At 48.8% G+C, this 14,394-nt stretch overlaps 1 protein-coding gene across 5 annotated transcripts in view; it reads right to left on the bottom strand.

Moving 5' to 3' along the window:
• The window catches only part of LOC102461677 (uncharacterized), a 185,343-nt gene that overhangs the window by 52,952 nt on the left and 117,997 nt on the right, over nt 1–14,394 (bottom strand). The window contains exons 6-9 of one of the 5 annotated variants that reach the window (XM_075916436.1): nt 11,440–11,499; nt 7,850–8,050; nt 6,508–6,603; nt 1,964–6,220 (exon numbers count right to left, since the gene is read on the bottom strand). The exons of 2 other annotated variants lie outside the window; for them this stretch is intronic. In XM_075916436.1, the coding sequence (XP_075772551.1) occupies nt 4,467–6,220; nt 6,508–6,603; nt 7,850–8,050; nt 11,440–11,499 (2,111 nt within the window). In that variant the 3' untranslated portion in view covers nt 1,964–4,466. Of the gene's footprint in view, nt 1–1,963; nt 6,221–6,507; nt 6,604–7,849; nt 8,051–11,439; nt 11,500–12,066; nt 12,505–14,394 lie in introns of those variants that run through there. 2 more of the 5 variants (XM_075916441.1, XM_075916438.1) reach the window with 2 other exon arrangements.

Below are 14,394 nucleotides of genomic sequence, written 5' to 3'. Positions count from 1 at the left end.
TCTGAAGGAGAAAGAAAATATTTCTACCTCCGTGGGGGTGGCACATTATATTTTAGTATACTTTACAGATGTCTTCGCTAATTTTGATTCGCCTGCTGTTACTCAATGGTATGCTTCTGTTTTGCACACCAGTTTTAGAGGGTTTGAATGGATTACTTTATTGTTCGATTATTAAGTTCAAGGTGGCATGTTTGAATTTCTCTCTTGTACTGCTGATTAGGGTTTTTAACATGTGAAGCGTTACATTATTGTGATGAGAGAATTTTCTGCTAGAAACTTTTTTAAAACAAGGCATTTGCTAGTTACTATTCCAGCAATCAAAAAGATTTTTTTTCTGGAAAAGAATCATATACAATGTTACAAGCTTACTTATGGGGGACAGCGGACCCCACATTCTTCTGAACTAAACAGGCAGTTTGTTATTCATACAACCTTGGATCTGAAAGCAAGCCAAAAGTGTATGATTTGTTTTCTTAGAGAGCAAATTTAACCTTTAAGGGTGCAGCTTTTACAATAAATTTACAATGTATACATTCCATTCTTTTATGCAGTTAACCAGTTAAGGGTTAACAGAATTTATCTCTTTTTTTTAGTAGATTTAACAAAGTATCTGTAGCCAAATGTTTATTTGATTGTTTTAAAAGATTTCAATTGACTTTATAATTTTTGGGGGGAGTCCTTTAGACTCCTTACCTGGGATTTATTTAAGCGCTTGGACGTTTTCTTATACCACTGCAGATTGGATTTCAAGAAATAGCCAATTTTTCTTGATTTGTTTTAAATGTAATTTAAGATTTTTTTTTTATTTTTGTTTTTTTGTTTTTTGCAAGTCTTTTAGACTCCTAATTTGAAATTCAGTTTTCCTTTTAGACACCACCTCATACTAATTGAAAAAGGCATCCCATTGAATCTGGGGTATCTTAGATCTTCTGGATTCCAAGGCACCCTTCAAGTGCACTATTTTACCTATATTAAAAGTACCATTCACCAGAAACTGTCTAGATGAATCATTTTATGTGTACACATCCCACTGATCCAGAAACTTGCAAGTTTTAGGAGAGCAATGCACATACATATAGTATGCTGGAGTCCCCTTAAGGGGGAATGGGAATCTCCTTTGACTGTCAAGTACCTATTACCTCATTTACACAGGGAAACACAGGTACACTAGTGGGGAAGTCTGCACTGTCCAGGCATCATCCCGCGATTTCTGTCTCCGAGGTGATCCTGACCCATCACTACCCAGGCATCATCTCACGATTTCTGTCACCGAGGTGATCCTGACCCATCACTACCCAGGCATCATCTCACGATTTCTGTCGCCGAGGTGATCCTGACCCATCACTACCCAGGCATCATCTCACGATTTCTGTCACCGAGGTGATCCTGACCCCCCGGTAACAGGATGTAGTAGAGACAGAGAGGGGTAAATGGGGTTAGTCACCACTGAGACCTCATACCATCTGAGACTTTAACTGCTAGAGCTGGTTGCTCCTTTGCAGCGGGCAGCCAGGGTGGCTGACGGATGCCCCAGGAGTCTATCCTAGGGAGGTGACAAGACTCAATGCTCATTTCTCAGGAATCATGCATTCTGTCAGATACATTCACACACTCAACAAACGCATGATTTAACAACCGGACTTATATACCAGACTCTCCCTCCAGAATATTCTTATTTCCAAATTCCTGACAGAACTGTGGGGTTTTTTTAAGCAGGCACACTGGTTTTGAACTGACCTGAGTTTAAAGGTTCGGATCCAGCAATTCCACCAAGCACCTGAAGCCAACTGGAAGCCCTCTACTGATTCTGAAAGTAGGGATTTAAAAGGCTCCTCACCTTGCTTGTGGTGCCTGGAGTTAGGTAGGGAGTGGCCCATGGTTTTTCCCGAGCGAAAAGCAGGATGTGTGGATCTGAGTCACGGCACCAGAATTGTCGTGAAATAAACACACACTAGGTTTAGGGTTCAAGTAAGACAAAATCATTTTAATAACCCAGCTGGGGGTGGTGGTGTAGCAGATGGAAGGGAGTTACCCCTTACCGATACAAGCCTCTCCTTACACTCAAACGTCTGAGATATTTATACCTTCTTACAAAGTCACAGTGGAAATTTACAGAGAAAAGAGGAAGTAAGGCACTTTACTCTTAGATGGTAACATCTGCTTGACCCGATAAACAGCAAGCAGTACGATTTTTTTTGTTTTTTTGTTTGTTTAACAGCATTGTGGTTTCTTGCTCAACTTGCTTAGGAAGCTCACTTCTGACGCAGGATACACTGCGTACAGTTCAGTCTTTGGCCAGGCTAGTGAGGCCTACCTCCACAGTATGTATTGGACATAAATATTTTACTTAATTTAAAATAAAGTTTGATCAACTAACATGAGAAAGTTAAAAGGTTTAATCTCTGTAATAATTCAAATGCAACTGCCCAGATGCTTCCCTAGCAAAATGGCTTGACTAATTATGTAATTAACAGTGCGTTTCCATTAGCAACAGTAATCTACAGGTTTGGAGAAGGCCGGGCCTGAACACTGCTGAAGGAATCCACTCAAGGCAAATTGCTCAAAACCAGGGCACCTGACAGCCCTTGACTGGAGACCTTTCCAAAATAGGCCACAAACCAGTCACACTGAGCACTTCAGCTGCCAATCCAGCCTGCAGGAAGCCTCATGAGCAAAACCCCTCAGATACCCCAGCTCTTTCTATGCCACAATCAGCCCTGGGCTTACACACAGGTGAGGGGTAATACAGCCCAATCTCTCCAACCCAGAACAGACGCATCCGGTTCCAAAGAACCAGCCATAAATTCCTCGTCAATTTATACTTTAGATCATACCCACCAGATCACAGTCGACCAATCCTTTAGAATCTAAATGATTATTAATAAAAGACAGAAAAGGTTGAGAGAAAGGCTGCTAAGGAGAATACATTATATACATCAATCAGCAAATTCTTGATGCAGTATCTTAGTGGAGATGTTACAAATTACTAGCATAAGTCTTTGGGGTACATCGTATGTCAGGATGGGTCAGCAATTCTTCCCATGTCTCTGTCCTTAGCAAGGCTGCATCTGGGATAAGTAGCAAGACTGAAGACAAGATGGAGCCCCCCTCTTGGCATTTGATATTCATTTCTGGTGCCTCCCAAGCTAGAGCTAGTTACATGGTCAAGTGACCTGTTTCATATGCCAGCAGCCATTGTGCTCTGGCTGCTTTGCAGCTTTCCACACGCATTCTTCAGGTGTTTATTGGCCACCTTGAGAACTATTGTCCTTGGAGATATACTGACTAGCATAGTCACTCATAGGACATTCCGTCCTCATGACAGGCAGTACATACACAGCATCAGCAGAGCCCATAGTCAGAACTCCCCATACGAACTCCAAACAAGTACATGAATACCATACACAGAATCAGCACAATATCAGCTTTTGTTTGACACCTCACACGGCCCACTTTGTACCAAATTTGGGGCAAACAGTTCCCCGTGATCACAGCAGGAATCTGTATGCTCACCTTAAAATCCAATAACGTGATGGGGCCTCAAGAAAGGGTTGGGGTCTTGAGGAAGGATCTGGGATGCAGAAGCAGGCAGGTGTCTGGCCAGGGGAAGATGCAATGTGTGGCCAAGAGAGAGGGTGCAAGAAAAAAGGAGGGTGTCAGTACAATCTGGGGGTGCTGGCTGCTGGGGGAAAGGGAATTGAGGTGATTGGGAGGGAGTGTCTGGGAAGGACAGCAAATATTACCTGGCTTTGGGTCCCCTTGCAGCAACATCTCCAGTCACACTGTCTTGGTCACCCCAGAGGGAGGCTCCACTGCTGCAGCAGCAGCCACACAGAATAGGACCAGCCCCAGAGACCAGAGGGACCACTACTGCACCCATTCTATCCAGGGCTGGACGTGTTGCTACTGCAGCCATGCAGCTCAGGAACAGCCCCAGAGGCACCCCTGACATGGCTATGTGGTCCTGGAGGCCGGCAGTGCAGTGGCAGCAATGCCTCTAGTGCCGGGCTCAGGTTGTGTGGCAAAGACTCAGCCTAGCACTGCCTCCTCTCTAGTGGTTACAAAGCACGAAGAGGGGATGGGGCTAAGCTCCTTCACCCTCAGCACATGCTCATTTTGAGGTGGGGCCTGGCACTGCCTTGTGGACAGGATCAAAGTCTTAGGAAGGCTGGATTCTGCTAACAGAAAATTTTGCTCACCCCCACTATAGGGTTTCTCATCTGTGTGGGATCAACTATATGCAAAAAGCCTTGAACTCTCGCTATAGCATATCCCAAAGTCAAAGCAGTTAAAGAATTTCTCTCCTGTGAAAGTTCTCATGGATAACAAAGTGTGACCACTGACTAAAAGATTTCCTACAGTGAAAGCAGGTGAATAACTTCTTCCGTATGGGTTTTCCTATGTCTTACAAGGGTTGAGGTCTGACGGAAGCTTTTCCCACTATCAGAGCAGCTGAAGGGTTTCTCTCACGTGTGAACTCTCCTATGGATAACAAGGTGTGACCTCCGACTGAAGTTTTTCCCGCAGTCAGAGCAGCTGAAGGGTTTCTCTCCCGTGTGAACTCTCCTATGGATAACAAGCTGTGACCGGTCACTGAATCTTTTCCCACAGTCAGAGCAACTGAAGGGTTTCTCTCCCGTGTGAACTCTCCTATGGATAACAAGGCATGACCTCTGACTGAAGCTTTTCCCACAGTCAGAGCAGCTGAAAGGTTTCTCCCCTGTGTGGGCTCTCCTATGGATAACAAGGTGTGACCTCCGACTGAAGCTTTTCCCACAGTCAGAACAGCTGAAAGGTTTCTCCCCTGTGTGGACTCTCCTATGGATAACAAGGTGTGACCTCTGACTGAAAGTTTTCCCACAATCAGAGCAGTTGAAGGGCTTCTCTCCTGTGTGGGCTCTCCTATGGCTAATAAGATATGACTGGTCAGTGAAGCTTTTCCCACAGTCAGAGCAGCTGAAGGGTTTCTCTTCTGTGTGGACTCTCCTATGTCTAACAAGGTATGACCCGTGACTGAAGCTTTTCCCACAGTCAGAGCAGCTGAAGGGTTTCTCTCCCGTGTGAACTCTCCTATGTATAACAAGGTGTGACCTCTGACAGAAGCTTTTCCCACAGTCAGAGCAGCTGAAGGGTTTCTCTCCTGTGTGGGCTCTCCTATGGACAACAAGGTGTGACCTCCGACTGAAGCTTTTCCCACAGTCAGAGCAGCTGAAGGGTTTCTCTCCCGTGTGAACTCTCCTATGGATAACAAGCTGTGACCGGTCATTGAATCTTTTCCCACAGTCAGAGCAGCTGAAGGGTTTCTCTCCCGTGTGAACTCTCCTATGGATAACAAGGCATGACCTCCGACTGAAGCTTTTCTCACAGTCAGAGCAGCTGAAAGGTTTCTCCCCTGTGTGGGCTCTCCTATGGATAACAAGGTGTGACCTCTGACTGAAACTTTTCCCACAGTCAGAGCAGCTGAAGGGTTTCTCTCCTGTGTGGGTTCTCCTATGGATAGCAAGCTGTGACCTCTGACTGAAGCTTTTCCCACAGTCAGAGCAGCTGAAGGGTTTCTCTCCTGTGTGGGCTCTCCTATGGATAACAAGGTGTGACCTCTGACTGAAGCTTTTCCCACAGTCAGAACAGCTGAAGGGTTTCTCTCCCGTGTGAACTCTCCTATGGATAACAAGCTGTAACCGGTCATTTAATCTTTTCCCACAGTCAGAGCAGCTGAAGGGCTTCTCTCCTGTGTGGGCTCTCCTATGCCTAACAAGGTGTGACCTCTGACTGAAGCTTTTCCCACAGTCAGAGCAGCTGAAGGGTTTCTCTCCCGTGTGGACTCTCCTATGGATAACAAGCTGTGACCGGTCATTGAATCTTTTCCCACAGTCAGAGCAGCTGAAGGGTTTCTCTCCTGTTTGGGCTCTTTCATGTTTAATAGGAGTTACACAGTCACTGCAAGCACAAGGTGAATGTTGATGGGGGATTTTCTTTTGAACAGTTTCTGTATTTGTTTTCAACCTTCTGCTCCTCTGACTGGATTTATCCTGTCCTGCTTTTGGAGGGTTTCCCTGCTGCCTTTGTAGACTACGCTGACTCTCATGAGTCTCTCCTTGCTCAGGACTCTGAGAAACATGCCCTTCACATCTTTCCACTAACACACCACATGGAGCCATTCGCTCACGTCCTTCCTCCTGAAGACTCCTCTCACTGTTCTCATTCAGCATCCCCTCACCTGCTGGGATAGAGAGAGAAATCACACAGGAGTCATTCCCTATGCTGAGCTGAAATAAAAATTCTGAATGGTGAATAGAAAATGCAGGACAAACCCAAAGAATGGCTGGAAAGATACGATAATCATGAGCTGAGTTCACCCTGCACCGCCATAACTCTTTCCCCACCCAGCACTCTCAGACTGGAGTTGAAGACAGGCTGAAGGGCCAGTCAGACTTGATGAAAACACACAACCAACATCTGCTATGAGAACAGAGACATTGGTTAGAGTCAGTTTAGCTGATTTCTCACCTGTGTGGGTGTCACTGATGATCTCCCCTTCCTCACAGCCTTGGAGATCCGGGATCTGCAGCTCTTCCCATTGCTCCACCCAGGAGAGCACATGAGCTTTGGAAATAGGAAAACCCATTCAGGGAGCAATTAACCAAGTGCTGATCTTGTTCATTAAGGTCTGTGCCATTCCTGCTTCCAAAGCCAGGATCTGAGTCTCCTACCCAGACAGGCTCCTTCCCCACCTTCCAGAGACTGGTCTCTGGCTGGTACAAGATCCCAGGATACACTAATTCCATACTCCCCCTGTACAACTACCATGTTGTACATCTACCAGCTGACTCCCATGGGGAACTGAGCGCTCTGCTGCACTCTTACAGGATACAACTCAATCTCCTTTAGGACCTGTTCCATACTGGGGCAGGACAGGAACACACTGCTCATAAGGAGAGAGCTCTAGGACTTTCAGGACTGACAGACGCCCCTAGCCAGGACTCATATTTGAGCTGCCACATGTCAGGTCTCTAGGGCTAGGAGGGAAAGGATCCAGCGGAGCTCTAGAGCCTTATGGGCTCTGCCCACAAAGCTCTTGGCTGGGGGATGGAATTGCCCTGCTCTTGGGCTCAGATCCTCTACCTGAGCCAGAAGGAGGCAGGGGAATTGTCTGATCAGGAAAATGAATCCTTAGCTGGCCACTTCAAGCCCTGCCTATGGTCCACACTCCTGATCCTGACTGACTGTGCCATGGTGGGCCCTGTCAGCTGCCCACAACAGCGGTCAGTCCTGCAGACAGCCAGGACAGTGCCGGCCTGTTCCTGTGGCCAGCCAAGGTAGAGACAGGCTGGGCTGCTTCTCTGCCACTCATAGATGCTCCTGCAGCTCAGCTCCGCTTCTGCAGCCTTGGTTCTACTCTGCCAGCAGCAGCAGCCCTCCTCTAGCGGCCAGTCGAGCCTGCCATTTGGTGCCCCTCTGGCTTACACAGAATCTACCAGAGGAAGGGAAGGACTCTGAGTTGGCACCTTCCTTCCAGGGGCTCAGCACAATAGCACAAGGGGACCCTGCAAATGCTAAGAGCAGCTGCACCCAGCCCCACAACTCTGGTACCTGCCTGGGCCCTTCCACTAACACCTCCGGCCAAGGCACAACATGGGCAAGATGGTTGGAACCACAATGAGACCCTGGCTGTGGGAAGAGCAGCACCACTATTATGTCACTGAGTCACCTCTCATGCAGGAGCCAGGATTACTGGAGCAGATACTGCAGATATTGGGGGTTTGGGCAATAAAGGACCTTGAACCAAACCCAACCCAGCTGCTCCAGAGCCCACCCAGCTTTTGTTACACAAGGGGACAGGAATCCTCACCCAGCCAGCTCACAGCCTCGTAATTCTCCTGCATCACATCCCTGTAGAGGGCTCTCTGGCCCGTGTCCAGCAGAGCCCATTCCTCCTCAGAGAAATACACAGCCACCTCCTCGAAGCTCACTAGCTCCACCACGGCCATTTCCTGTCCCTGGCTCTGCAGGCCAGGGACTGAGCTGGAGTCAGATATGGGTGTTCTGCAGCCTGTCAGGGGGAGAAGGGGAATTGAAGACATTTCAAAAAGTGTTTTATTCCTTTCCACACCCAATTCTGCCCAGACTCTGTCTCTGGTGGAAAACATGCTGGACTCTATGCTGAGTCTAGATATTCCATAAACACCACACACAAGTTAGATCCAAAAGCCGTATTTATTTCTCACAATACCTGGCTTGAGTTACATTACTTTGCCTGCAACAATGGGATTTGGTTCTCAGCACCCTGTGTTTCTGCTAAACAAGCCACATATTCATCTGCCTGGACATGGACATAGATTTAATTTAATTTGGGCTGCAGTATTTATAATCCTTCATTGATTTGCAGCCCAAACTTTGGTTCTCTCATCTGACACAGACTTTTGTCACATTACCGGATTGGAGGGAAGCAGCCAGATCGCTGCTGCACCCCTAGGTGGGGGTGTTGGCCCCAGAAATCTGTATGAAAGGGAGCCATGTGGGGTATTGAATGGGAGCTTGTTGTTTTCTGATCCTGTGTACACTGTTTATGTGAGTATATAATGTCTGTGTGTGTAGATCTGTAATCTGTGTAGAAACTGAAGATTTCCCTGCATGTGGTTAAGCATTCGGCAGGGCCGAGCCTGTGGAGCCTGTGGACATGCTAATTACCTGTGGAACAATTGTTCTCAATGGGCCAAAGACACACCCAAAGAATGGGGGCTGTCCTGAGAGCAGCCAGCAGGGAACACAGAGAGGCTGAAGACCAGGTGACCTGCTACATACTAGAAGAGGCCAGGAAGGAGTATAAAGAGGCCATGTGGTCGATGCCATTTTGTTCTCAGCTCAGCACTTCATCCCAGAGGCAGCGCTGCAGGGATTGAAGAGCCCGGAAGACCTGTGAACCCATCCTGATCGTAGGATGTGCAATAAGAACTTTTAAACCAGCAGCTGCAACATCTCTGCTAGAGCCTGCATCGAGAACTGGGAGATTCGGTGCATGTAACGTACTGTACTTTAATAACCTTACTCTCAGGCTTTTCTTTCTTGTAATAATAAACCTTTAGATATAGATTCTAAAGGATTGGGCCAGCGTGATTTGTGGGTAAGGTCCAGAGGGTAAATTGACCAGGGATCTGTGGCTGGTTTCTTGGAACCGGACAGAACTCGTTCGGGGTAGGTGGGATTGGGTGCTAGGACCCCCCACCTGTGTATAGGCCCGGGGCCATCTGGGGCACGGATACTGCTGGGGTGTCGGAGGGGTTTTGCTCGGGAGGCTTCAGGCAGGCTGCTGAAGCGCTCTGTGAGACTGGTTTGTGGCCTGTTTGGAGAGGTCGCCAGTCAGGGGGACTGTAAGGAGCCCCGGATTTGAGCAATTCGCCCTGAGCGGACGCCCTCAGCTGTGCCCAGACACGACCCGGTCCGTCACAACTTTATAAACTCTCTCCACAACAGAGAGGAAGTGAAGTTAATATGAGTATTCAGATACATATTATTAAACACGTGTGCTGAATGTTTACAGGATAAGACCTTAAAATTCATGGATTAATGGCATCAGAAGATATCCTTAGCCATGCAGTCTGTCCACTCTGCGGCACATGCCATTACACCTAGCCCAGCTACCCATGCACAAAGCTCTGTTTCCCCACAGCATATTTTGTAGAAAGTTACCCAGGCTACGTCTACACTGGCCCCTTTTCCGGAAGGGGCATGTTAATTTCATCTATCGTAGTAGGGAAATCCGCGGGGGATTTAAATATCCCCCGCGGCATTTAAATAAAAATGTCCGCCGCTTTTTTCCGGCTTTTAGAAAAGCCGGAAAAGAGCGTCTACACTAGCCCCGATCCTCCGGAAAAAGTGCCCTTTTCCGGAGGCTCTTATTCCTACTTTGACATGCTGGACTCTATATACCTCTTTGAAGTAGGAATAAGATCCTCCGGAAAAGGGCGCTTTTTCCGGAGGATCGGGGCCAGTGTAGACGCTCTTTTCCGACATTTTTATTTAAATGCCGCGGGGGATATTTAAATCCCCCCGCGGATTTCCCTACTACGATAGATGAAATTAACATGCCCCTTCCGGAAAAGGGGCCAGTGTAGACGTAGCCCCAGTGTTGATATGAAGACATCAAGAGATGGAGAACCCATCAGTTCTTTGCTCATTTGTTTCAGCAGCTAATCCTCTTACCCATCAAATATTTGTGCCTCTTCTCTAGCCTGAAATTCTCTGACTGCAGCTTTCAGTTATTGACTCTCACTGAACTGTATCCACTAGACCAGGGGTGGGCAATTCATTTTGTTTGGGGAGGAGGGAGAGAGACTCCAAGATTTTGGAAAGTGGTTGAGAGCTGCACTCTTCCAAGACATTAAGTAGGAAATACAGTGTATGGGATGGACATTGGGAGAAGAAGGGAGCTTTGGGTGAGGGGTTGGAATGCAGGAGTGAAAGAGGGTTCTGGAAAGGAGTTTGAGTGAAGGAGGCAGGTGTGATCTGGGGCACTGGATTAGCCAACTACTCATGAGATATTTAAAATAAAGTTAATTTAGAGAAGCAGCTAAGTGGACAAATAAGGGGATGAGGGTTACTTGGATGCAGGAAAAGAACAGAGAGTTAGGGTATGTGGAGTGGGAGGCAGAGAACTAGATGGGGAAGAAAGAGGTTGGGGTGCCAGAGGCAAGCTTTGGCCAGGAGACTTACCTGAGTGACTCCCGACCAGCAGCCAAGCACCTCTCTGAGGCAGGCAGGGAGCCTGCTCAACCCTCACACCGGCTACGGAGCCATGTGGGTGCGTGAATAACTATGAGCCAGAGTGGAGGGGGCAAAGTGCTTCCTTTCTGGCCAGAAACCAGCCAATGAGATTGTCCTGGGGGTGGAAGCAGTGCCTGTAGCCTTCCCTCTTCACCTCTGGGCTCACCTTCGCTTTGAGTGGCTTGCAGGTGGGAAGTGGCAAGCATGGAACTAGCCCATAGCTCGCTAAGCATCAGTGGGCTGCATCCGATGGCCTGGTGAGCTAGATAGGCTGTATTTTGCCCAGGCCTGCACTAGACCGAAGAGCCCTTGTGTATCCAGAAGTTTCTCGCCATAAACAAACTGATACCGTGGAAGCCAGTCAGCTCTCAGCCTATTTATTGTTTGAAACCAACCCCATATTGAAACTGACTGAGCAGTGAAATCTGAGCCTGAAGGTGCCGTCCGTTGTGTGCTTTAACTTCACCCCTTTAGCATCATACCTTGTACATCAGTGTTTCTCAAAGTGTCTGCAGGTCCCCATGCAGTGCCCCTGGGGCTCCTCACTGATCACTGGGTGATTTAGGGCTATGTGCACTATGGTCACTGGGTTTGGTTGGTAACTTCCAAGATAATCCCATGAAGATGTTTTCACAAGAATTTTCTCATCATTTAAAGAATTTCTACCAGCAAACTCACCTTGTCTGAAAGCTCCCAGGGATTTTCCTCTTGCTCTCTCCAGTGCAGAGGGCAGAGTGTCTGGTGGGGGAAGGGATAAGAGAGGTGAGATTCCAGGCTCTCCTCTTTATTATAATGTCCCCATTCTGAACTCTGCATTTCAATTGTATCAGAGACCAGACAGATACACTCAAATGTTTAGTATGAAAAGGTCTGAAACTTTCCATGTCCTCTCTTGCTTCGGCACCTCCCAGCAATGGAGCCAACATCTCTGCAGCCTCATCCCTGCCCCAGGAGACACAAACTGAAAGTGAGATTTACTTTTCCCTCCTCATCCCCTCCCACCTGGTTTCTCTGTCACTTACCACCGCTTGTCATAACCTAGAGCTGCGCTGGGGGAAGACGTTGCCATGACATTAACTTTACCTATTTGGATCCCTTGAAACCAATGGGAGGCTCAGAGTTTGCAAACCCCTGGCTCTATTTGCAAGCAGTTGACTCTGTTTGCTCAGTGCCTCTAAGGAGAGTAGCATGATGGGGCCGTCATTCTCCATGTGGGAATTGAGGCAGGGATGGTTAGCTTCAGAGGCCAGATTCAATAGTTTCTAATAGTTAAACAACTTTCCCCTACTCCATCCCTCTAGGTACCTTTGAATTCCCTCAGAGTCTCCAACAATGCAATCGTTTTCTGGGAGAAACCTCTGACTTGTTCTTCCAGTTCAGGGGAAATCTCCTCTGGCAGCTGGTACTGCCCCGTCTCACACCTGGACAGAAACAATTGCATGTGATTCTGAAAGGTCCCATTGCTGTTCTTCACCTCTGGCCCAGAGAGACCAGCTGGGGACAAAAGTGGAATTGAGTCTCAATGGCCAATTCACTCTTTGGCCTGCAGGCGATGAGGGAGAGGATGTTCCCAGGTGAAGGGCTGCAGGAATCTGCCCACTAGGAACCAGACTGAGACACCAGCTTCTCCCTCCCCTGCTCCTTCCACACAGGTCTCTAAACATCCCTCAGGTAGCACAGACTCTGGGTCCCTGCTGCCCTGGTCTAAATGTGCCCAGTGCCCAGCAGTGACAGACCCATATTCCAGTCCCACAGTCCTGAGGCAGCCAGTCCCTAGGTAGGTGACAGCTCTAGGAAATATCTGAAGTCAGACTGCTCTTGAATGGGGTCTGCTGTGCAAGGATGAGACCCTCAGAATTAAATGAGTCAGAGACATTTCTATCCAACATCTAGCTGTAGAGCCCTGGGGAGATGTGGTGCCAACATCAGCTCCAAGCTCTTTCCCTGCGCTGTGCAGTGTGACAGGAGTGCAAGCCACCTACATGTTCAAGGTGTTTCTTACATCCTAGAGAAAAGAGACAGAAAAGAGTCTCAGCTGCACTGGACACACACAGGGAAGGCAATTTGCAAATATAAGGAAGAGACGCCCTGACCTGGCCCCAGGGCCATAGATTCTGTGACCTAATGGGGCTTTGCCATCTCTAATAGCTCTGTGCCTGTGACTCTGCAAAGCACAACAGTCACTCGCATGGCAGCAATGCACACGCCGAGTTACACCCAGATCGGATGGCTGGACCCCAGCACTTGTGCCTGCATAGTGGGTCTCCCTAGCTGAGGAGCAGAAGTTATGAGGAGTGGGAGAGGGGAGCTGTGAAGGGATGGGGGAAGGGAGAGAGGGGGAGGGATGAGGGAGGCAGATGTCCAGTTTGGGACTGGAAGACCCTGGCTCAACAAGCTCCTGGAGATGCCAGGGAGCAACACTGGCCCAGGCTGTCGAATACCCAGTTTGCGGCTCCCTACCAGCCCCTGTGCAGCCTGTGGGGAAGTCCCTGAGTTGGCATATCCGGCTCTTAGCATTGGAGCAACTGGGGGGTTGGAGGGGAGATCAGCTGGGCCAGGGCAGGGCAAGAACCACTCTTGGGCAGCATGGTGAACAGGGCTGGCCACTGACCAGGCTCCCTAACTTTAATCCAAGCCCCTTCCCTTCTGCCCCCCCTCGCACCCAGTTCCTCCAGTGCCTGGCTGGAACGGCTGCCCCACTGCCAGCCCTGCTACTTGGCATAGTGCAGTCATGGGGCCAAGGGCAGGGGAATCCTCAGGTGTGGAGAGCAGCTGGGGGCCTGGAGTGCAGGGGCAGGAGAGAGGGATGGACCAGAGGATGTCTGGCTGGGGGGTTGAGTCACAGCTTTCCCCAGGATCCCCTCAATGTATTGTTCCCAGCATGGCATATCAATTGGGGGACATATTAATGTGGCTTGGGGGTTTTTTTTGAGGGGGGGGGAGGAGATGTCTTTCAACTATGTTTTCAACAACAGGGTTTCATGTTGATAAGCTGAATTTCAGAAAACTGAAGACGTCCCTGACAGCGATAACAACCGTGAATAAATGGTACCAAAACACCAACATTGAGCCTGCCACTTGCAGAATCTAGTTTCATTTATAGATGTGGTACAAGAAGAATCAAATGACCTCTAAAAAAAAGATGGCCAGGCCCACTTTTGCCAGATGCTAAGCACTATACGTTAAAATTGAACACTCAGCAATTGGAGCACAACTGGTGGAAGCAGAACGCAAGCCACAGTTCATTCGGCCATGCCAGAAAGGATGGAACTCTGTGTTCATGGCTGTGGAGAGAATTCGGTGCATTCGGAATGAACAAGAAAGATCCGTGAGAAATGGGTTCCCAGGTCTCCACATTAGCATGCAAGAAGCAGGTTTTTTTCCAGACCACGTGAGGAACCGAGCGGTGCAAAAGTGTTGCAGAGTTTACCTGGCGCCCCTCCCCCCACCAGACCTGAATCCACGTGAAGCTGCGTCCCCCTTGGGATACTCACAGCGCGCGGGCAGAGACGGGCCAGGGCGGCGCCAGAACCGCTGCGCATGCGCAGTGCCCGGGAAGGAGCCCGCAGTGGCACCGCCTCTCAGGTGAGCATCCCCCGCCCCCCTCCGCGCGCCGCCCCGGGACCCACCAGA

The sequence above is a fragment of the Pelodiscus sinensis genome, unplaced genomic scaffold (genome assembly GCF_049634645.1).
Source record: "Pelodiscus sinensis isolate JC-2024 unplaced genomic scaffold, ASM4963464v1 ctg35, whole genome shotgun sequence".
NCBI classification, from domain to species: domain Eukaryota; kingdom Metazoa; phylum Chordata; order Testudines; family Trionychidae; genus Pelodiscus; species Pelodiscus sinensis.
Note: the sequence above shows the minus strand (reverse complement) of the source record. Positions and strands in the feature narration are given on the sequence as shown.